The sequence below is a fragment of the Drosophila bipectinata genome, chromosome XR (assembly GCF_030179905.1).
Source record: "Drosophila bipectinata strain 14024-0381.07 chromosome XR, DbipHiC1v2, whole genome shotgun sequence".
NCBI lineage: Eukaryota > Metazoa > Arthropoda > Insecta > Diptera > Drosophilidae > Drosophila > Drosophila bipectinata.
Genome location: NC_091735.1, coordinates 15,064,985 through 15,087,846, shown reverse-complemented (window position 1 = coordinate 15,087,846; position 22,862 = coordinate 15,064,985). Strand labels below are relative to the sequence as shown.

The window sequence follows — 22,862 nt, the reverse complement described above, 5'->3', positions numbered from 1 at the left end:
AAATAAATCTTAAGTTCTACGAAGTGAAAAAACTAGAAAATTGTTAAATAACTATAATAATGAATTATTTGCTGCTAATTAGCAAAAAGGGGGAAAAAACGAAACATATTTTTAAAAGTGAAGGTCTGATAGGCCATAAATATTTTTGAAACTACTTATGACCCCCGTTTTTTTCGCAGTGCATGGACGGCGTACGTATAAAAATTTGAAATCAATTACATTTTTCATTGTCTGCCGCCGTTTTATTTTCATTATTTCTCTTTTTTTGCCATTTCATAACCACAACAAAACAAACGCCGCTCAGCCGACAGACAAACGATCAACGATCGACACGATCTTTTGTGGATTTCCAGCAGCAGCTGACAGTAGTTTATGCAATAGATAAATGGCCTAGGTCCGATGCAACCCACTTACGGCAGAACCGAGGGTAGCTCCATGGAAACATCAGAGGGACTGCGACTGAGACTGCCACTGGGAAGCAACCCAAATGAACTCCTCAAGTGCGGACGCGATCAACGTTGGTGGCCTGCCGGGGAAGTTGGCTATAAATACGACAAGGGCGGTTCTTGGAGACAGAACTCTGTTTGCCAAGGCTCCTATTTTGTTTATCCAGCATATCATTAGCTCATCACACAATTCAGTAATGAAGCCATCAGCAAATATTGCATAAACATTTCTTGCAAATAATAATTGTACTCTACTGTTGTGTTGGATTTACTGATGAGATTTCCAGATACAAATAGTTGTAGTAAAGCGATTTGGCCAAGAGAATGACAATCTGAGCCATTTAGAACACTTTCTGGTAAGCCAACTGTAATGGCCAGAGCCCAAAAGCGGGCAAGGCATGGGGCTCGGATCAGGGATCGGCATCGCAATCGGGATCGGGGTCAGACTAATGAGATCCGTCTATAAGGAAACCTGTGCCCGAGAATCTCTCTCTCTCTTGGTCCCAGTCTCGGACTTGGTCTGGTTAACGGACGAACGACTTTATTTGGCCAATTGGGTGAAGTGAAGCTGAAGCTGATGCCGAAGTGGCAACAACCTTGCCAAGCAAACACTTGACCGTAAATAGCGCACTCGAACTATGTCACGCCGAGATACAGATACAATGATACATGGCCAAGAAGCGAAGGTGGGTGCGGGGGAGGTTGAGACACTGATATTAAAGCATTTGTCTGCAGATACGGATACATTTATGTGCTGTATTAATTGCTGGCTGCCTCAGGGCAAACCACATATTGGCCAACAGCTTTGGCTCTCTTGCCTTATAAACAATAACCACAACTAGTAGAGTACAGAGAGAGAAATGGTTGAAAGTGAAGCCGAAAAAAAGGTATGAGCCAAAATATCTATTATTTTCTAGTGCTAGTACAAAGTAAGAATGCCTTTAAAAATCTTGTAAAACCCCCACTATTTTCCCCAGTGTATGGCCTTTGTTTACCACTTTTCCTCACTTGGTTGTCGCCCAAGTAGCCTCGTCTTGGGCTTTTGTCTTCGCGGCACTTAACACATAATTATCTCACCAGGCAGCAGAACGGAGTCAGGTAATTTTAAGCTTTTAAAAAAAGCAAATACAAAATATCGTAATGCCCTCTCGCAGGTCCATAAACAAACCCCCATAGAAATGGTTCTTTGTGTGAATTTAAATCTAGACAAGAGATTGCCTATGTTCCGAAGAGGGTACATATATCACTGCTATAGCAGATAGACTTATCAATTCTCGGTCGGCAATAAAAAATACAAAACATTATTAGTTGCCATTATTGAGGATCAACAAAGTATTCTACTGGCTTTCTCCTCTAACGAAACACAATAACGAAACAAAAAATGTAACCCCAGATTACTTGTATCTTTATCTTTTTCGTACGCACACTGCTTGCCAAACACAGAAACCCTCAAAGCTGAAGATGTTTTTAGGAGTTATCTCTTTATTTTGCTTTTGTGAATCCACAAAGAGCATTCAAAGTTCAAACAACTTGAGTCAGAGTCAGAAGTCGCAAGATGCTAACTCAGTGCCATTGTATCTTTGTATCTCTGCATCTGAGTATCTGTATCTGTAGCTGAGAGTGTCGCATCTTTTAGGGCAGGCTCCAACCAAATGCCCCGACGATCTGCTTTTTGTGTGTTTGCGTCTGTTTATTGAATTGTAAACATTTTTAAGGTTGCATTTAAATAATTTTCGTTGCTTTTAAGTGCACTTAGCGCATTATGTATCTGTATCTGTAACTCGACCTGTCTTCATATACAAGCCTACACAAATGTATGTGTATAACATATGGATTATAGGGAATATGGCAAAGAAAGAGCTGTTGGAGGCCCAAAGGCCATTCACACACGTAGCCAGATGCTGTTTCTTTGATAGCCTCCTCCCGGAAAGCACTTTCCACCCATCCATTCCGTCCACTCTCTCTATCGATGCTACGTATCTGTAGCCGCGTCTTCAACTGCCTCTACTGTCTTTCTTCCAGCCGCTCTACAAAGAGCGTCCCACCAATTCTACGGCCTCCGAACGTGCGAAAAGTCTAGCCGACTAGACCCATTACACAGAGAATCAGGGATGCAGATTTTAAATTTTAAATATTTATATATATTTTATTAAATAAATTATTGAAGAATTAGTATTATTTATTTTTAATAAATAAGTCAAATAACACAAGAAACGGGCCGTGAATAAAAAACAACCAAAGTAGTGATTAATATTTGTTTAAAAGTGAAAAAAAAATATCTTTGAAATATCCCCAATGGGTGTAGTATTTTTTCTCAGTGAGCACTGTGAGTACGAGAGGCTCAGGCTGATTAGCACGCTCCATCGAGCTGAACTCTGAGGGTTCAGAAAGGCTATCGATCGATCCGTTCGAATATTCGAACGGCTCACATGAATAGCGTGGAAAATGCTGGGCGAGAGGTGGGCCCGGCAAAATTTTGTGCCATTTGTCAAGGGGTCACCGCGAAGTTCCCGAATAAACTTTCCGGTTCAAAGTCAGGCTGTCATATCTGTGTCCCACATTCGGTAATCGACCAGACAGGCCTCAAACACATAAATGCCGCGACAGATGGATGGTTGGATGAATGGAGGCAGTGCCATGGTGCACCCTGTGGCACTCGTAAATTTATCAATGAATCTCTTTCGGCTCGAGTCCGGTCGCTATCTAGGCGTTATTGAAATTAATGGTCGTTTAGAATTCTTTATGCATATTTACACGCTCGTTGGGAAAGTGAGAGAAAGTCAAGAGAGTCAAGTTCCCTGATAGAGGGAATCTTCCGAGATTAGCATTATCTCATTCGACAACCCAACAAAAAACGATGAAAGATTCTTGAAAAAAGACAGAAACTATTTGACACTTTTTCAAAAATAATCAAGACGTCTCCCTGCATCTCAAGAACTCAACAAGTTTATTTTATATTTAATTAAATCGCTTGGGAATTAATCACGCCTCACACTTATGCTCGGGGCTTGGTGATTGAATGCAGTGGGCTTATCCGGAAACTCGCCAAAGAGCGTGATTAAGTTGCATTGACGCAGCATTTCGGAAAGACTCGATAAGACTATCCCAAAAATATGTTTATTCATATAAGAAATATACATAATTATGATATCAAGAAAAGGGGAAAAGCCATGCAGCGATGACGGAATCGGAAGTTAAGAAAGCTTATATACTTTGTAGGAAATAATATACTATATTGCAGTACAGAGTTAGTACCTTTGGCATTTATCAGTAACTTTTGTAAATATATATGTAAAAATTCATTAATTTATTTATTATTATTATTAAATTGATTCTTGAAAGGAATCTTTATGAAAAGCGTAAGAAGAGTTGCTCTTTAAAAGCCACTATACTAGAATATAAAACTAACATTATTTTTAACTTGACAACTCACTTGTTTTGATTGGAGTAAAAGTTGCTGCGGGACTTATGCATCGCAATGCTGAATCCGAACATGGAGTTGGCGGCCTGCCGGAACCGGACGTAACTGGGGAGGTCGATGTTGTATGCGTCGGTGGCCACGGCGATCGCCAGCAGGATCACCAGCCAGGACATGCCCATCCTGAGACGGGGGAGATCCGTGCACATTTTCGTGTGTTCTTGGCCCTCTACTTTTCTTGTTTTGCTCGGAGATTCACAATTTTTGGAGGAGTCCTTGTTTGGGGATTTCGGATTTCGTTGGAGGCGATTTTGTCGGTTTTGCATCAAGAACTATGGCACTTTTACGCTTGCATCTTCACAGCTGCTGGTCGAGATTCGGAATTAATATCACATATGGTCGCCAAGAAACACCGCACCTCACACACATACACTCTTTATACGAATCTCAACCTTGGCCGAAATGAATTCAGATTCCGAAAAAAACTAAAGACAAAAAGAGAGCCCAGCAATCAGAGCCAAAAACAAACATTCTCCAAGTCAGCAAAGACAAATAAGTGGTCTCTTTCTTAGTGTCTCTGGCGGCCAAAGACTAGTCTCTCAAAAAATAGTTGGTCGGATGCTTTGGGCTTCTAGGGGCCAGATGACTACATTGGAGGAAGACTTTTCTTTATGTCTCTCTAACGGTCTTGAAAGAAAACCTATTTTTTTCCAGTGCAGAGCAAGACAACAATCGACCTTGAGCCATTGGTTCTGTGGGCGAAGAGGTGGTTAGGGCTGGCCGGGCACCGAATCTATTATTTTTCCAAAAATGGTTTTCGATTACAAGGTTCAGTTTATGATCAGAGATCACATTCTTTGCGGATTGGGTTTTGGAAATATTAAAAAATTTGTTTTGAATTATCTAGGAAAATATTTAAAATGTTTCTAAGATTTCTAATAAATATTAGATTATTAAATTAATTTATTTTCAAGTTTCAAAGATCGGCAGTTTTGTTCAAATATTTGATTTACAAGCTTTAATTTAAATTATTTCAACAATTGTTTATTTAACACTTTTTGATTTTTGAAGTTATTTAGTATTTATTTTAGTTTTAAATAAACTTTTTTAAGTTTTTGGTTATCACTCTTTAATAGACACTTTGTAGAAAACATTTAACTTTTTACTTTTTTGAATTTTAAATGTTTAAATTCTTTATTAATTCTTTTATTATTTATTCTTTATTAAACTTTAAAAAATGTATATTTTTAGTATAGTTTTTGTTTTAAGATTTAAATAGAACTATAATTTGTTGTTTATTTAAAACCATGCGTTTATTTTTTAAACCTTTCCATTGAAGCCCTACAATTCTCTCGGCCAGGGTAGCAGCTGGGTCGTTTTGTCTGTTTCTCTGTCTTGGCCAATTTGGAGATCTGATTTGTTGTTTTAAAGCGTTTTGACGGTTTCTTGTTTGCGCCGCGCCGACCTGCGTGCAAAGCTTTTTTGGCGCGTTCTCGGCGCTCGGTTCTCAGATCAGCATCTCAGATTGTGGCCAGATGACGTAATGGGCCGCCAAACAGGTTGCCCAAAATAACGGCCGAGGCAGAAAAAAGCCACCAAAACCCGAAAATTAGATAAACATCAGACAGCAGGCCCTTTCTAGCCAGCTTTCCTCTCCGTCGAGACAAATTGCATTCGAAATGCGCAAAAATGAGTGGGCGGCGTTGTCGTTTTTTAGTGCCTCTAGTGCAGGTGACATTTGACACATTTTCTAGCTACTCGGATATACATACATACATACATATTTTGTTGTATTTTTACTAGCAGAGTGTGGGCGCTGGCAACTCATTGATGGGCGGCTGCCATTCATAGACACGAAAATGAATTATAATTAAGAGTTTGTTGCAGAACGCCATATGGCGACTGAATCCAGAGTCGATCATGTGAGCGGAATTCGCAATGCGCCAGCTTGGCTGGGAGACCGTTACAAAAATCGAAAAAGAATTCCACAAAAAACTCATTTGGAAGCAAAATATATTTTTTGTTGAAAAATTAGCATAGTCTTTCCAAATGAGCGCCAGAGACACTTGATAAGGCAATCTAGGGCTTTTGAGGCCAAGTCATTAAAAGAAAATATTTTAAGATAGAGTCTTTAACATTCTACCCAACTACACTACTGATATTTCGCTCTAATATTCAGCAATCCACCTTTGAAAAGTGAAACTTTCCAGTCACTGTTTTGAAGGGAATTCGAAAACATCAAGCAGATGTTTCAAAAAACTCTCATCAAATTAGTAGAATCGCCAGAAAAAAAACACAAAAACCGATCATTTATCTAAAAATAAATCTTGAAAATTTGTTTCGTGGTGAGATGTTGGAGATTTTTTGTTGCTACACGCCCAGACTCAGTCTATACATGTATAGTATATATAGACCTGCATATACAGATCTTTTCTACACTGCACAAAAAAAAGGTCCAAAACAGCTGAGACAGCAGAGTGTGTGTGTGTGTGTGTTGGTGTGCTGGTGTGTTTGTCGCAGAAGGTTAAAGCTGATTCTATATATATTTTCGTGTATTTGGAGTCACTTTATTGATCTTGTCACATATTTGCATGTTTACTGAATTCATCACTTGAGCTTCACTCTAAAAAAATTCCTTTAATTAAGCTTAGAAAACCGCCGCGTTAAATTTTGTATTTCAGTTTTTAGAATTTACTTTATTTTTACTCTATTATTTGGTCAGAGCGCCTGGCAAACGCAGCGAATTTCGAGCACCGACTAGCGAGAGCCGAAGCATCCATTAGATTCATCTTAGGGTAGACGGTGCAGATACAAAGATACATAGATACATAGGTGAACACCGCTCACGGATCGCCTACTCAGTGGAAACGAGACGCCGCGATGGGGAGCGACAGAGACACAATCTCAAAGCTTTTTCAAATCGAAAATGATAGCAAAGTTTCACAGAAAAAAAATACAATTTTTACAATATTGTATTTTTATAGTCGAGTCGTGCAAATACTGATATGCAGGTGCTAAGCGAAAGTGAAGCCAAACAAACAAGTCTTTACTTATTGAAACAATTATAAAAGCAATTAAGTAATGAAACTAGCATTAACGCTACACATTTAAATAGTTCAAGAATTTAGAAGAAGTTATGGAGCTTAATTTAATTGCATTTCAAAAAAATTTTTTCGAAATACTTTTTCAGGTTTTTCAAAAACAGTTTCCCTACCACCCACTGGTAAAAATAATGGGGAAACCTGTCTATCGATCACTTCCCATCTAATTAGTTTTGATCAAAATTTTTTCATGTGTCTTTCGAGGCAAAGAGGAAGGCTATCGGAAATTAGTGTGTGGGCTTCAAATCTTGAGGTGAATTTTGTGTAGGAAGGCACAACATTTCAAATGTGATTTCCGTTAGCAAAAGTTTGGACCATTTGGTGTGTCATCGGAATCGTTTCAGTATCTTTATTTATCTCGTCTACATATACACAGAATTTTAGATAAAATGAGAAAACAGAGATATGATCATCTGTCCTGGTGCCAGGAATTTGCAATCGTCAACTTAAAAGCAACACAATCATTAGACGGATTGCCGGCAGTCTGCAATTCGAGGCAAAAGCTATTTCGAGTTAAAATAAACACTAGGGCACTTTGCTTTCCACTCCACAATAAAATAACAACGGAATTAGTGTCGGCTCGCCGTAATACTACAAATTACCAAATCAATTTGCATACACGCGATGGGCCTGTTTATTGTTATTCGAGCGATCGCGGTTTCTGCTGCCGATTTAAATTTTTCGATCGCGCGCGCTCCGCACTCACAGCTGCCAGTCTCGCTGCAGCGTTCAAATGAGAATGAGCCTTCCTTCATGCAAGGCCCGGAGATACCTTTCGCGCCCCCAGTGCTGCCAGACCGCTGGCTGGATTCAAAATAGCGCGGGCAAGCAGTAGCAACGAACTTTGGCCAAAAATTATTACTTTTGAAATTTTGCCTAGCATTTAAAGTCATTAATAAAAGTCATATTATTAGATTGAGATATTTAAGCCATTGAATGATACAAGAGCTTGCTTTGACTATTTTTGAAGCTTAATATAAATTTTATATTTTATATTATAAAATTATACCCTATGTTGAAATTTTTGTAAGAGTAAGGTCTTTTCATTTATAATTGTTATTTAAAACAAAAAAACCTATATCAGAGTTCTCAATAAAAAAAAATTATATGCCTGAGCGTTTCAAAACGAAAACCAGAGTTTTTAAATCCCTTTCTGCAGTTACGAAATCGTCCAAAATGTAGCCCTTCATAAACATATTGTGTTCCTAAGCCTAAGATGTTTTAAAAGCCTGCGAAAATCTTAATTAGGAGTTTTAAACAAATTAATTAATATTTGAAATTAGGTTCAAACAAATTGTAAATATTAAATTTTAATTCATAGAAATGTTGCCATAATATTGGAAATTTACTACCAAATATCGATATATTTACCCATAAGATATACAACCCACCATTTCCCAAAGGCGGCTAAACACAAGTTGGCAGCCCAAATTTTCTGATAAGCTAAGCATCCAATTGGAAAAAGTTCATATCGATCATTTCTCGTTATAAAATCTTATGAGAAGAAACCGATGTATATATAAAATATCATGAAAATACGGGTCACTATTTACTATTTTTAAGGTCATTATTAAGGGCTAATGCCGGAAAATAAGAAACATTTTCTTGGCGCCTTGGCAAAATTGCTCTTGGCATGTGTATAAACAATTGGGCATGTAACACCAAACATGTAAACTGCCCAACATGTAAAAAAACACACTGCCCTGTATGAATATGAAGTTCTAAAATCAAACTGTTGTGAGTAAAATTGTTGAGGCACTAAAAATTATTTAAAGAATTGGGCACCTAAAACCCAATATGTAAAAGTTGGGAAATAGTGTGTCGTAAAATACCAAAAACATACCATGTGTTTAACGGCAAAAATACATACCACGATAGAAATATATCAATTGTGGTGCAAAAGAATATCGATATGTTGGTTTTTTGATTTTTATCATCCCTACTTCAGATTACGCGACCGAAAAGGGGTCTGCGTAAATTTCTTGCTTTGCTGATAGGAGACCGACAATACGATGCACAAGGTGATCCGGCAGATGTCCCAGCTGCGCGTGCAGCCCCAGCTTCCGGGTGCAGCGCTCCTTAAGCCAGCAAACACGTCCAGTCCCCATCTGAGCCAATCGCCACCTGCGCTCCCAAAAAGTATCCACACGGCAGCCGGAGCTGCGGGCGGAACTCTCTGCACCAAGTGGAACAAGCACAACTACGGACCCAGGAAGTGGCTGGAGTACAACAAGACGGTCCACCCGCCGCAGGAACCGGAGGAGGAGCCCCGCAAAGCCGTAAGGAATAACCAAAACAAACAAAATCACCTGGCAGGGCAGTCAACTATTCAGATGTATATTTCTTGTATAGGAGCATATATGCTTTATTTGTCTGGACACCCATTTAGATAGAAACTCAAGACATTGATACTCAAAGCCCACACAACATTGTACGTGTGCGAAAAAGATAAATTTGTTAATATTTGAATAGAAATCTTATCTACCTTTTGATGCTATCGCTCTATGATTGATGTTTGAAAGCCTGGCCACTATTTAAGAAACGTATCCTAAAAACCTTCAACCCTTTTCAGTACGTTTGCCACATGCGCACCAACATCAAATACAGTCCGGACAAGATGTGGTACATCGCAGCCTTCGTTCGTGGCATGTCCGTCGATGAGGCGTTGAAGCAGCTCAACTTTGTCCTCAAGAAGGGAGCCACCGATGTGCGGGAGACCATTCTAGAGGCCCAGGAGATGGCCGTCCAAAGGCATAATGTGGAATACAAAAGCAATCTGTGGATAGGTAAGCAATGTCGCCAATTTCCGAGGTTATTTTTGGGGTTGTTATTTTCACCCAACAATGGAATAACTCGCCCCGATTATAAAAGAAAAATCGTATAATCTTTCCCACAGAATAAATAGAACCCAAATAATATATATTTTATCTATTTTAGCTGAATCCTTTGTTGGCAAGGGACGTGTATTCAAGGGAATGCGTCGGCATGCCCGCGGTCGTTTTGGCACTGTGGAGTACAAGCACTGTCACTACTTTGTCCGCCTGGAGGAGGGCAATCCACCGGAGCACTACTACCAGGAGCCACAGACGCCTGAGCAACAGTACGAGCACTGGCTGGAACAGATGCGCAGCCGGAAGATCATCAACTCGCTGTAGTCCAATCCCGTTGCTTCCACTTATCCACCTGTTCCTGCTCCTCTTCCAATTCGTCCCTCATCAAGCATTTTTTTTGTTTCTAGATTGTTTAATTAAAAAAAAGAAAAGAGTAGATAGGCATCGAACTGTATGTTGTTATTGAAGAGTAAGGGCGGCATGTGGAGTACCTTTTAACGACCCTTAAAAATTGGCTTATTATGGATAATAAGGAAAATAAACTACATTGTAAGAGAGACAATATTTTATTAAGAGATGTGAGGGCAAGAAGTTGTTTCATCTGTCAGAAGACTAATTATAGGAGCAGTAAACCCTTAATGACTACAATTTTCATATCATATGTCTTTATAAATCAACTTATTGATTTTAAAAGTTTCTTTGGGTTCTTTGGATACTTTTAAGAAGTAATAAGGAAATCATTCGCGTTCGAAATTAAGAATATTTTTGAAGGAATCTCAATCTTGATTAGTATTTAAGTGGCTAAACCGGCAGTTTTTCTATAAGGTCTCAGTTGCATTCAGTGCCATTAACCTTTTCCTGGGCTCCTATTTACAGGTCAACAATGTCCAATTCCTGGGGGCCTTTCTCTAGTTCCTGGGTTACTTTTTCGAGTGCCAAAGGCTGACGCTCTCTTACAGCTAAATCCTCTTCCTTGCCCAGCTGCAGGCAGGCTAGTTTTGAGAGTCTGGAATGTTTAGGACGACCTGCGTCACGCCTGCGTTTGCGAGGATTTGACTTCTTTCCAGGACTTTCCTCTTTTTTGTGTGCAACTGTTTCTTTGTTGGTCTGCCCATCCTGGTGATCGCGTAAAACATGCTTCGATAGGTTCTGGGCACTGCTGAAGCAGCGACCACAGTCCAGAGCCTGACACTCGAAACGCCGACCTGAATGAGCAGTCAGCATGTGCTGGCGGAGATTCCTTTCGTAGGAGTAGCTTTTCGAGCACCCCTCCTCCGGACAGGTGAACTCGGAGCCCTCCGCTGTCTTATGTTTGGCTTCGATGTGTTGCTTGAGATCACTGGGCTTGTCATAGCATCTGTCGCACTGGTCGCACTTATACCGGTTCTTGCCATGCAACGTGTCCCTGCAATGCTTGGTATACAGAGTCCACTTGTCGAACTTAAGTGGACACGCAGGACACGCATAGAGCTTGCAAGTGCCCTGATGACTCTCTCGCTGCCACTCCTGGTAGAATCCACGGGTGCACTTCTGGCAGCGAAACGGATAGTCCTGGGTGTGCTCCTTGATTTCGTGACGTTTAAGTTTTAGTTTCTGTGAAAACTTCGCCGGGCAGTGCTCGCAGGGATAGACCCTGGGTTTTTCGTGGGCCTCGCGCACATGCCGCTGCATATTGCAGGACGAAGTAAACATTTTGGAGCACTCCGGGAGCGAGCACTTGACTGTTTTCTGGGCCGCCTCTGGACGCTCGTGGGTGCTTCGCAAATGCCGCTTCAAATGGGTGAGTATGGAATAGGTTTTATCGCAGCCCTCGTGGGAGCAGGCGTGCTTCTTCTGCAATAATTGTTTTATTTAGTGTCTGTTAATTAAAGGCAGATTTTATACAAACAATTCCCGTATGGTGGTATTCATGGCGATCCAGTTGATCCAGGCGCTTGAACGTGGCCTCGCATTTTTCAATACTGCAAGTGTATTTCGCAGGTCCGGCGCTGTTCCTACGCTCCTTGCGAAGATTGAACTCCTCCAAGACATTGTCCAGATCGCTGTCACTAGTTATTTGCATCTCCGGCGGCATGATTTATTTGCTTTATTTTTTTTTTTTTTTCAATTGTCAAACCAATGTTTGAACATGTGACGGTGTTGGGTTACGCATAAATATGGTTGGGTTGCTGTGTTGAAAAATGCTAGTTTAGTCATATGGTCCCACTAAATTTTTGTAATAGCAGGATAACGTTTATTTAAAACTGTCCTTTAGGGACAACCATTAAAAGTTATCACATAAACTTCACTTATGGATAATTTTACATATTAATATGGTAGAAATAAATTAGAGTAGTAAGGGGAGGTCCAGCGTGTGTGTCCTTTTTAGTCTTCTGGGCTGCTCGCTGTTGTCCAGCAGGGAGCTGGCCAACAGGTTGGGGTGATTATGAAGCCTCTGCATGTAACGTGCGCTGCTTCTTTCTTAATATGGTCCCACTAAATGATTAGTCCCACTTTCAATGAATTATCCTTGCAGTTGTTCCTTATGATTATATCATAATAAAACTATTTATTACACTACAATATTTTTACCAAATACCGTTTCCGTTCGTTCAGTTATATAACAGCTGTAGGCTATGATCGACCGATTATTATGAAATTTGGTAGGTTGGATCAATTGGCAAAAAAAATGATTTGTATAGTTCTAACCTAACCTAACCTAACCTAAGTTCTAACCTTCTATCGTCAAAAACACGGAAGTTGGGTCATTTCCGATTGTTCAGTTTTGTGGCAGCTATTGGATATAGTTGGCCGATCCTTATTAAATTTGGTAGGCCGTATTATTTGGCCAAAAATAGCACTCATGTAAAATCCGAACGCTCTAACTCTAAAATCTCGAAATTCTAAAAATACCAAAGTTATACCATTTCCGATCTATCAGTTATAGGGCAGCTATAGGATATAGTGCAAAGGAAAGAAGGTTGAGTGCAAAGTTTCAAGTCGGTAGATTTAAAACTGAGAGACTAGTACGCGTAGAAAGAAACAGACAGAAAGACGGACAGGCGGACATGCTTATATCAACTCATGAGGTGATCCTGATCAAGAATATACTGTAACATGCACATGTCACTGTACCAAATAAAGTAATAGGCTGTAATATGCACGTATCACTGTACCAATTAAAGTAATAGAAAAAAACTAATACATTAAATACTATTGTGTATACACACAAGCTCAAAGGCCCCACACATTCCTTAAGTGGTTGAAATACGAACCACCCAAGCATTCCTGGGCTAAAACGCAAGCGTAAGCGGTTCTCGAGCATTGACGGCTCGCATACATGTGTATGTATATGTGCATAAAATACTCCGTCAGCGCCAACGTGTATAAGTCCTTATATAAGTCCTTAGATCAGAATCAGAATCAGAGAATAAAGAGCAGTGGAAGCGCACACTTGTGCGCTCAACATTAAAACGCAAAGATTCATATTATTACACATATGTACATATGTATATACATTATAAACATGACGTTATAAGGACCTAAGACAATCAGGACTACAAGGATTTACATGACGAAGGATACGAAGGACACACCGTGGACGACATAGCCCAGGAACACCATTTAAAAAAAACTGAAAAACCGGAAAAACTGAAAAAAAAAAATTTGGAATTTTGTTTTTAGAATTGTGGACGAAGAAAAGAATCTGAGTGAGTAGAGTGCAGTGATGGGTAGACGCGGAGGTATAAAAAACAAAATTAAAAAGAGAGTAGCACACCTCAAATGGTTGCTGTATACAAGTACATCGCCTCTAGCGTTGTCAACAAGGCAAAAGTTGCAAGCTGAAGTTGACTTTCTAAAAACGAAATTAACAGAAAAAACAACACAACCATCTGAAACTCACTCAACGCCCATACCAACAACCTATGAGAAACGAATAATTAAAGTTCCAACCCCCAAGCAACTACCGAGAATGCCGGATAATTACCTGCAAATAAACGTGCCACCTAGAACCGACAGCCTGTGCGAAGACCAGCACCGGCAGGGCCCGATCCCAGAGGCCCCGGACAGCAGCAGCAGAAAGTCTACAAGTCCGAGCGGCCAACCGCCACTTGCGCCACCGATGGAGCATCAGCGTGACACCCCCGGCGACGTCCAGCTGATGCAATAGAGGGTGCCAAACAGCGATCATTTCGGACACATATAACATGAAATAATTATAATGAGATATATATAATATTTTTATGTACGATTGCGCGGAACTACTTTCCCCTAATCAGAAGCATGGCCTGTAAAGCTTTGCGAATCAATTACAATATTAATTATATTATTAAGAACTTATGTAAAATTGAGCGGAACCTTTTCTGCCTAATCATAAGTAAAGCCCGTAAAGCTATACGAATTTTCCGTAGCCTACGGACCGTAGGTAGGAAAATATGTATGTATATTTTAACCGGGTTTTAAAATTTAAAAAAATATATACATATGTTAATAAAGCACTATGAATGAAATAAAATGAAATAAACATTCAAAATTAAATATAGCAAAATTTATTAAATGTAAAAATTGGTAAGATGTTTGGATATAGTTTAAATGTTTAAATATTAAATATCGAATCGAATTTCTCTTTTCCTGCACTTTCTTGTACTTTCATTTCTTGTAGTGACTTTTTATACTTGTTGAATTCATTATTTGTTGTTCGATGCTTATTCTTGATAGAGCATCTGCCACATAATTATTTTTTCCGTTACTTATTATACATATACATGTATAAATACATATATAAATATTTTTTCTGCCACATACGTATATATTTTTTATACCCTTGCAGAAGGTATTATAATTTTGTTCAAAAGTGTGCAACGCAGTGAAGGAGACATCTCCGACCCTATAAAGTATATATATTCTTGATTTTCGATTTGAAACTTTGCTCACGCCCTTCTTTCCTTTGCACGCAGTATATAAGTGGGAACGACCGGGATTGGCCGACTATATCCTATAGTTGCCATCTAACTGAACCATCGGAAATGGTATAACTTGTTTTGGTGTTTTTAGAGTTTTAGAGGGTTTTACATGAGAGCCATGTTTGGCAAAATAATGCGAAATGACAAATTTCATAAGGATCGGCCGACTATATCCTATAGCTGCCATATAACTGAACGACCGGAAATGACCAAACTTTAGTATTTTTGAAGATAGAAAGCTAGAACTTAGTACAGATTATATTTGGTCAGTTGATCCAATCTACCAAATATCATAAGGATCGACCGACTATATAACTGAAATATCGAATATGGCATTTGGTAGAAATACCATCTTTGGTATTTTTGAAGATAGAGGTTTGGGATTTTTTTTTAGATTTTTTATTATAATAAATTGCGTTATATTATCATATTCTCATAAGGAGCGGCCAACTAGGTATGTATATCCGATGTTTGCGATATATATCCGGTTTTAACTGCAAGGGTATATCAATATCGGCTCCGCCGAAGTTAGCTTTCCTTCCGAAGTGATCGTAAAATATAAAATAAATATAAAATTTGGTAGGTCGGATTAATTTTCCAAAAATAGCATTCATGCTTAATCCGGTTCAAAATTACACGTTTAGGAATTTTTAAGCGCAAAAAAGTCCCGAAAAACGTTTTTTTTAATAAATCAAGATTTTGATGGTGTTAAAAATGTTTCAAACACGGTTTTGTGCTATATTCGACCTGATCAATAATTCCTACTATGTATGTCACTTTGAAATTCCTTCACCCGATATTTTATGTTCGCCTTGAGCTCACGCCTAATCTTCAGTCTTCGTACGGAATGCTTTCAACGGGATTGGGTGCACACGAGTCGATGAGTTCGGATGAGTCGTGAAAGGTCAAAAGTATATTTGGCTTATATATTTCTTTATATATTTCTAAAAAATATACAATAACATCATATTCTGATTTTAATTTAAAAGACCTTTTAAATTTTTATTGAAGATTTTTTCACTTAAGTATTTTAAAATTGGAGCGAGTCTATTTCTAAAATTGAAACCAGTCCAATAATTAAAATATTTTATACCTAGGGTTTCTTTTATTCCGTTTTATACCAGGTATTCATAGAATAAAAGGGTATATTGTGTTTATCGTAGAGTATGTACATTCATATGTATATTATAGATCAGCATCAATTCAAGTAGATGGTTCTAAGAGACTATAGGAGCTCGAAAAATAAGATGTTGCATGTATGCACGTATGTATAAGTGTCTATAACACCGTTAAAGTTTGACTTCTAGTTTTCAAATTAAGCTTTAAGCCTAGTACTGAATTGACGAAAATCCGCTGTCGAAAATGTGACAGCTGTCAAACTCCATATAAAAAAAACGGTGTAAAAAAAGGAAGAAGAAGACATTTTCGTCTCCTAGATTTTTCGGGTACTGTGTTGACGAAAATTTTAGCTATCGAATTGAATGGCGTTGCCGGATAAAAAAAAATAACCAGCTGATTTTGGGGTGTTGAAATAATTTCATAATTTGATTTATTATGATAGCTAAAACATGGAGCAAAAATTTGAAATAAAAAAATTGTGGGACCGAAATTTTGGGCCCGCGAGGATAAAGTCAAGCTAATTAGTGCGGTCAAGGCGAAGCCCATAATATGGGATTTGACCCACAAGGGGCATTTTAATTCCATAAAATGGCATTGAAATGATTTGTGATTAATTTTGATTTTGATTTTGACCCAGTTTTCTTTTTCTTAATCAGCTCCTTAGCGGCGAAATACATAAACAAAACACCAACATCCAATTGATTTGAATTAATTTTTTTCCTATTGGTTTTTTGTTTACAAACAACAGCTGTTCAGTATTACCCTTTTTCTTAATTTTTTTGGTCACACTACCTCGGTAGCTGAATAAAGTGCGATTTCGCTAGCGGATTTTCGACAGCGGATTTTCGTCATCTCAGTACTAGGCTTTAACAAGAAATCAAAGCTAACTTCGGGCGGAGCCGAAGTTGATATACCCTTGCAGCTAAAACCGGATATATATCGCAAACAGTTGGCCGATCCTTATGATTACATCATAATAAAACCAATTAATTACAATAAAAAATCTCAAGCTTCTATCTTCAAAAATACGAAAGTTGATATTTCTACCAAATACCATTTCCGATCGTTCAGTTATATGGCAGCTATAGGATATAGTCGGCAGATCCTAATAAAATTTCGTAGGTCGGATTAACTGACCAAAAATATAATCTGTAACAAGTTCCAGCTTTCTATCTTCAAAAACACGAAAGTTGGGTCATTTCCGATCGTTCAGTTATATTTATTTATTTATTTATTTATTTATTTCGCCAACGGACAAGTCCTTACATGGCTACATAACATAACAACTTACACCTAATAAATAAAACTACAAAATTAACAAAAACTTAAAAAATGCCTTATTAACTTGTGTTTTAACACACCCTTATTAGAGCCCCACTCAGTTCGGAGGCTAGGCGGCAAAGAATTAAAATAAGAAAGAGCCCGCTCTATCGGCTCATTTAAAAAATAATTGGCCCTATGACACTTGACCCGAAAGGGGGCAAAGGTACGAAGATCCCTTTGAGGAACATTAAAATTAACGAGTCCCAACAAAAAAGGACAATCAATGTTATTAACGATTAAATTATTTAAAAAAGTTAACGCTGCCAGTTTACGCCGATCCTCCAACGTGCAGACGTTATGGCAGCTATAAGATATAGTCGGCCGATCCTTATGAAATTTGGCATGTCGTAATGTTTTGCCCTCTTATGTAATAGCTCTCATGTCAAATTTGAACTCTCTAACTTCAAAAACACCAAAGTTATACCATTTCCGATCAATCAGTTATATGGCAGCTATAGGATATAGTCGGCCGATCCGGGCCGTTCCGACTTATATACTGCGTGCAAAGGAAAGAAGAGTGTGTGCAAAGTTTCAAGACGATAGCTTTAAAACTGAGAGACTAGTTTGCGTAGAAACAGACAGACAGACAGACGGACAGACGGACATGCTCATATCAACTCAGGAGGTGATCCTGATCAAGAATATATATACTTTATAGGGTCGGAGATGTCTCCTTCACTGCGTTGCACACTTTTGGACAAAATTATAATACCCTCTGCAAGGGTATAAAAATAAAATGTCTGACTCATGCCATTCTATCAGTATGGATTGTGTTTGTGGAATATTTTGACTTTTCTGTATGTGTGTGCCCATAGTCCCAATTCCGTAGAAGACAGTCTTCTTATCAGAAACTTCGAGCTCAAACTTAGTCTCAAGACCAGGAATGATTTAAAAAGCCCGAGCCACGACTCTCGCAGCATCAGTTGAAATTCTTCCACTGACTCTTAAACAAAAAAGTCTCCTCCAAACGAAAATATGTATACAAAATTTTCCTGTCGGTGGTACTCTTTTCTGCAATTTATTTAATTTCCGACCAGGGATCGGAAAGAAGTAAGTGTTTCTATGTGTTTCTATTTTTAAAATTTATTGATTAAATTAATTTTAAAATTCCACAGTCGTGCTATCTATCGGAAGAAATGGAGGACCAGTGTACTGCCGTCTGATACCATAGCCCTTGTTAAGGTATTTCAAAAAATGACAGGAGAAGGATTCTCAGGCACCACAGTGCCAGAAAGATCATGCGGACTTGCCAAATAAATTGCACTTACACTCTAATCAGGAAGTTGAAATATAGGACAAGAAATAGATCCAGAAACTATCAACGAAAAATATGCTAATACTGGCTAATATTCAAATTCAGAAGATGTCAAAACACAAACACCATAGGTAAATTGGCAGAACCCAATAGTTTACAAAATAAAACAATACCTCTTCCAGCTTTCAGATCGCGGTCCAACAAACTCAAACAACGAGTTGGTTATCCAGCAATCCAAATTCCAGGATGAGATCCCTTTAAGCTTACTCAGAAGAGGGTTTGCAATAAAGATTTCTACGAAAATATCTTTAATCCCAAGGAAGTAGAATATGAAAGTGGATCCGTAGATATCCACACGAGGAATAACACCTTCTGACGAATGGGAGAATATCAGAAGTTTCATTATCCGAAAATGAATTTCCTGCCAACTTCTCTTCGGTTTGTGACTGCGATTCTGCATGTCCGAATAATCCTTCATGCACTGAGATATCTGGGAATTCTTTTCCTGACACTTTTCAAAGTACCTTAATAGAGGTTTCACTATGGGGTAACAAACGGCAGCAAACTCGTCTTCGATTTCTTCCGATAGATAGCACGAGTAATTAATTGGAAAAAGAGCACCACAGGCAGGATCATTTTCTACTTTTGCGTTTAAACTAAACTTTCTTCTTGAAGAGTCACTGGAAAAATATCATCTAATGCTTTATGGTCGAACTTGACCTTGAGGTTAAAGTATATATATTATGTAAAAAAAAAAATTTCAGCTATTTCTATTTTAAGTTAAACCGACAAAATAAAGACAATTAAAACTGAAAGACATGAAAAAATAAATCAATTGCCTAGAAAGGGGGATAATGCCCAATATCCTTTACCTGTATTACGATACAGCCAACAGCAGCATACTGGTCCCGTCTTGAAATCATAGATGGTAAGTCCTGCGAGTGGTACCCGCAAAACCACTGAAGAGCAGCCACGTACCCATTTTACCAACAAGGTTCCATTCCTCTTGAGCCTTTAGAAGAAGGGGTATTCCATGACATTAACATCAAGGTATGTATAATAAAATCTGTTAGAAGATCTTCACGCTTCGATGTCAGCTCAACGTCAAAGGCACAGGCGAGGCTAATAGTTGGAGGGTAAATACGCCATAATATCTGGTAGTGCCCGCCGCGTGGCCACAGTGATGTGGCCGGAAATATTTGTAGGCTCAATGCAATTCCGGTGGAATAAAAAATGCCATATATAACCCAAAGCCATTATTATTTATTTAAGCCAGTATTATTATGAAGTAAGGCCCTTTTTAAGCCCATTTCTTGCTGACACGACTGCTTCCTCTGCACAGACTGCAAGCTACAAATAATATCATTAAGACTCGCCTACTACACTGAAGTTGTTATACCCGGTACCCGGTGGTCGTGTGAATGTATGTAACATAGAGAAGGAATCATCTCCGACCCCATAAAGAATATATATTCTTGATCAGCATTAACAGCCGGGTCGATATAGCCATGTACGTCTTTCTGTATGAGCGCGTGGATCTCAGAGACTATAAGAGAAAGGACTATAGGACTTGCCATGGAGACTCCTACAATGCCCACGCAGTTAAAGTTGGTTCAATTCCAAAAATTTTCCACGCCCCTTTCCGCCACCACAAATAGCGAAATTCTGTAGCGCAAGTACTGGAAGGTTTTTTGAAAAACTTTTGATGACTATTTCCATAGTTGACATACATATATCTGAAAAACAAATCGGACGATTTTTTGAGGTGATACAAACGCAGACTATAAAAGATAGAACTATCAGACTTGGAATTGGGGATCGTCCGCGCAAATCAAGTTTTTATCAAAATTTTGTAACGCCCACTCCCGCCCCCAACACAGAAATCTGGTTGTAGAGACTGTTCGTTAATGTTTTAATGCCAAGCTGTTCCAATGGCTAACTACACCCACAGAGATGAGAGATGAGCACCGGGTATAATATAATCGGGAAACTCGACTATAGCCGTCCTTTCTTTTTAAATTGGTATTTTACCCATTGAAATGTGATTTTTAATGTATTTAAGACGGTTATAAAATTTACATTGTTCTATGTCATGTCAACACTATCTACCTTACAGGTTTGTAAGAGTGGCACCCTCTATTATATTAACAAGTACCTAAACTTTTGAATTTTTTTTAAACACATATCCCCATTATACATGCACAATTACATTTTTTTTTAATTATATATTTATCAAAAAAAAAAGGCGTAAAACTAAAATGTAACATATGGGCAAACCCTGTGTGACCTGAAAATTTAAAAAAACTTGAAAAAAGTACGATGCTACCTAAATCTGAAATTTTTTTAAACGACCACTGAGGATTATCAGTTAACGTCATGTGTCTTCTCTCGAATAAGCGAAGATACCCTACAATAACACAAAAAAGAACCAGACAATAAGTTTTTAGTTTGTTAGTTAGTGATTTTAAGGTCATGTGTGGAATTCTGGAATTCTGCTGTTAAAATCTGAACAGGCTTCTTATAACGTTTCAGCATGATTTTACTAACAGACCCACCTTATGCTAGCCTATACATAAACATATACATACATATGTATATACTCGTAACATGTTAACAGTCGTACAATTTATATGTATGTAGTCAACGGCTCGGTGTATTATTTCAAAATTGATCAAATAGTATAGAATTATTTAACGTTCTTGAATGTGCAATTAAAACCATCAACAAATAATTCGAAGATTTTTTAAAATTAGAATTCAAGTGTCGGTCTCTTTATCGTTTTTAGGGATTTATTTTCACCAGGATTTTATTTTCAACGTTAAACCAAAAACTACTGAATTCTCAACATTAACGAAATAGCTACAGAATATCATAAGCTTTTTCATCGACCTAAAAAATGATGGGTATTTATAGATTTTTCTACCCTTGCATTATTAATTTATAATTATTTGTTAATAATTATATAATTATTTACACACTTTTGAATAATTTTGTCCAAAAGTGTGCAACGCAGTGAAGGAGACATCTCCGACCCTATAAAGTATATATATTCTTGATCAGGATCACCTCCTGAATTGATATGCATGGTCGATAATATGTTACAATGAAACTACAAATTTAACATCTAATCTGCGATGAAGGAGATAGGCCAAAGGTTCCCATATCTATTGTTGCTAAACAAGGTTTTCATTGATTACCTTTCCTTTATGTTAAAATTTACGGTTTTTGATATATTTTTCTGTTCAGTTTTGTAAATACAGCTTTGAAAATATTTCATAGTAGTGTGTTTTTTTTTCTCCAAATAAATAAATAAACTATCTAACTACATATATAAATGTTAAGTAACAGCCTGCCTTTAAGGTAACATTTACCTGAATAACATAATCATGTTCAGATCTTTTCTGCAAATATAACATTCCATTGTTAAGATAACAGACGTTAAATCAAGTGATTGGCGCAGTTAGTTCCAACAACGTACAAAAGGTTTTATATTTTCGGTTTTTTTCTTTAGAAGACTTTAAGGTTAGAAGACTTTTAAGTTACCGCCTCTTTTTATATACACTTGCAGAGGGTATTATAATTTTGGTCAAAAAGGTGCCACGCAGTGAAGAAGCCATCTCCGATCTATATATAATATAATGAATATATACATATATATATAATATAAATATAAATATATATACATAAAGTATATAAAAACTATTATTTTTTTAAACCTCAAAAATATCTTTGCTTTCCTTTCCTTTCATAAAGAAAAACTTTTTTGAACAGGTTTTTAAATATAAAATCGTAGTTTTTAATCTGTAAAATATACATTAAATATAGATTATATCGAGGTATGCTATTAAGATTCTATGAAAAATATTGGGTATATTTTCTATCAGAATAAAATGAAGTACAGTTATAAAAGTAATCAATATTATTAATTATTCGTAACAAAATGTTAATTTTTCTGGTTTTTCATATTATCTAATAAAACAGTTACACTCCTTGTGATAAGTGTGTTTTGGAGAGGACCCTTTGTGGTCCTTGCTCTTAAACTTTCAACGCCTACGCGGCCCCAATTTTTCCCTTTCGCTAACGCTCAACCGGCTTAGAAAGCTGTCTTGTCGAGAGGGGAGAAATCACTTAAATACTTAAACACTTAAGAAATACTTAAACAAATATTAACGAATAACCAGCTTAGTTACACAAGAATTATACGGAGAAGTTGTCAATAAATATTTAAAAAAAATCTTGTTGCTAATCAAGTATTTTTTGACCTTTGAAATCTTATCAGTACGCATTGTGGTTGTGAAATATTTTGACTTTTCTATAAGTGTGCGCCCATAGTCCCAATTCCGCAAAAGACCGTCTTCTTATCAGAAACTCAAGCTTAGTCTCAAGACCAGGGATGATTTAAAAAGCCCGAGCCACGAGTCTCGCA

The 22,862-nt window shown here is 37.7% G+C and overlaps 3 protein-coding genes and 1 long non-coding RNA gene across 9 annotated transcripts in view; 2 read left to right on the top strand and 2 right to left on the bottom strand.

Moving 5' to 3' along the window:
• The window catches only part of if (integrin subunit alpha inflated), a 37,501-nt gene extending 29,792 nt beyond the window's left edge, over positions 1-7,709 (bottom strand). For 2 of the 6 annotated variants that reach the window (XM_017242591.3, XM_070282969.1), the window contains exons 1-2: positions 7,568-7,709; positions 3,880-4,227 (exon numbers count right to left, since the gene is read on the bottom strand). In XM_017242591.3, the coding sequence (XP_017098080.2) occupies positions 3,880-4,190 (311 nt within the window). In that variant the 5' untranslated portion in view covers positions 4,191-4,227; positions 7,568-7,709. Of the gene's footprint in view, positions 1-3,879; positions 4,231-6,559; positions 6,656-7,567 lie in introns of those variants that run through there. The other 4 variants (XM_070282968.1, XM_017242575.3, XM_017242582.2 and 1 more) reach the window with 4 other exon arrangements.
• Positions 7,710-8,889: 1,180 nt separating this feature from the next.
• mRpL22 (mitochondrial ribosomal protein L22) lies at positions 8,890-10,240 on the top strand. The gene is made up of 3 exons (XM_017242675.3): positions 8,890-9,244; positions 9,538-9,751; positions 9,903-10,240. The coding sequence occupies exons 1-3, from the start codon at positions 8,978-8,980 to the stop codon at positions 10,118-10,120; spliced, it is 699 nt and encodes a 232-aa protein (XP_017098164.1). The 5' UTR covers positions 8,890-8,977; the 3' UTR covers positions 10,121-10,240.
• Positions 10,241-10,343: 103 nt separating this feature from the next.
• LOC108126197 (transcription factor IIIA) lies at positions 10,344-11,953 on the bottom strand. Its single transcript, XM_017242664.3, has 2 exons — positions 11,685-11,953; positions 10,344-11,629 (listed from the first exon to the last, which is right to left on the bottom strand). Exons 1-2 carry the CDS (start codon positions 11,868-11,870, stop codon positions 10,667-10,669), a joined length of 1,149 nt encoding a protein of 382 aa, XP_017098153.2. The 5' UTR covers positions 11,871-11,953; the 3' UTR covers positions 10,344-10,666.
• A 6,133-nt stretch (positions 11,954-18,086) lies between these two features.
• On the top strand, positions 18,087-19,221 carry LOC138925669 (uncharacterized). The gene is made up of 3 exons (XR_011441854.1): positions 18,087-18,231; positions 18,297-18,567; positions 18,619-19,221. It is a non-coding gene; the product is annotated as an uncharacterized lncRNA (long non-coding RNA).
• The last annotated feature ends 3,641 nt before the right edge of the window (positions 19,222-22,862 follow it).

Excerpts from the sequence above, each read along its gene's own strand:
- mRpL22 (XM_017242675.3), top strand. The coding sequence starts at position 8,978 with ATGCACAAGGTGATCCGGCAGATGTCCCAGCTGCGCGTGCAGCCCCAG. Across the intron at positions 9,245-9,537 it reads AGGAGGAGCCCCGCAAAGCC|TACGTTTGCCACATGCGCAC; the intron begins GTAAGGAATAAC and ends AACCCTTTTCAG. Across the intron at positions 9,752-9,902 it reads CAAAAGCAATCTGTGGATAG|CTGAATCCTTTGTTGGCAAG; the intron begins GTAAGCAATGTC and ends TATCTATTTTAG.
- LOC108126197 (XM_017242664.3), bottom strand. The coding sequence starts at position 11,870 with ATGCCGCCGGAGATGCAAATAACTAGTGACAGCGATCTGGACAATGTC. Across the intron at positions 11,630-11,684 it reads AATACCACCATACGGGAATT|AAGAAGCACGCCTGCTCCCA; the intron begins GTTTGTATAAAA and ends CAATTATTGCAG.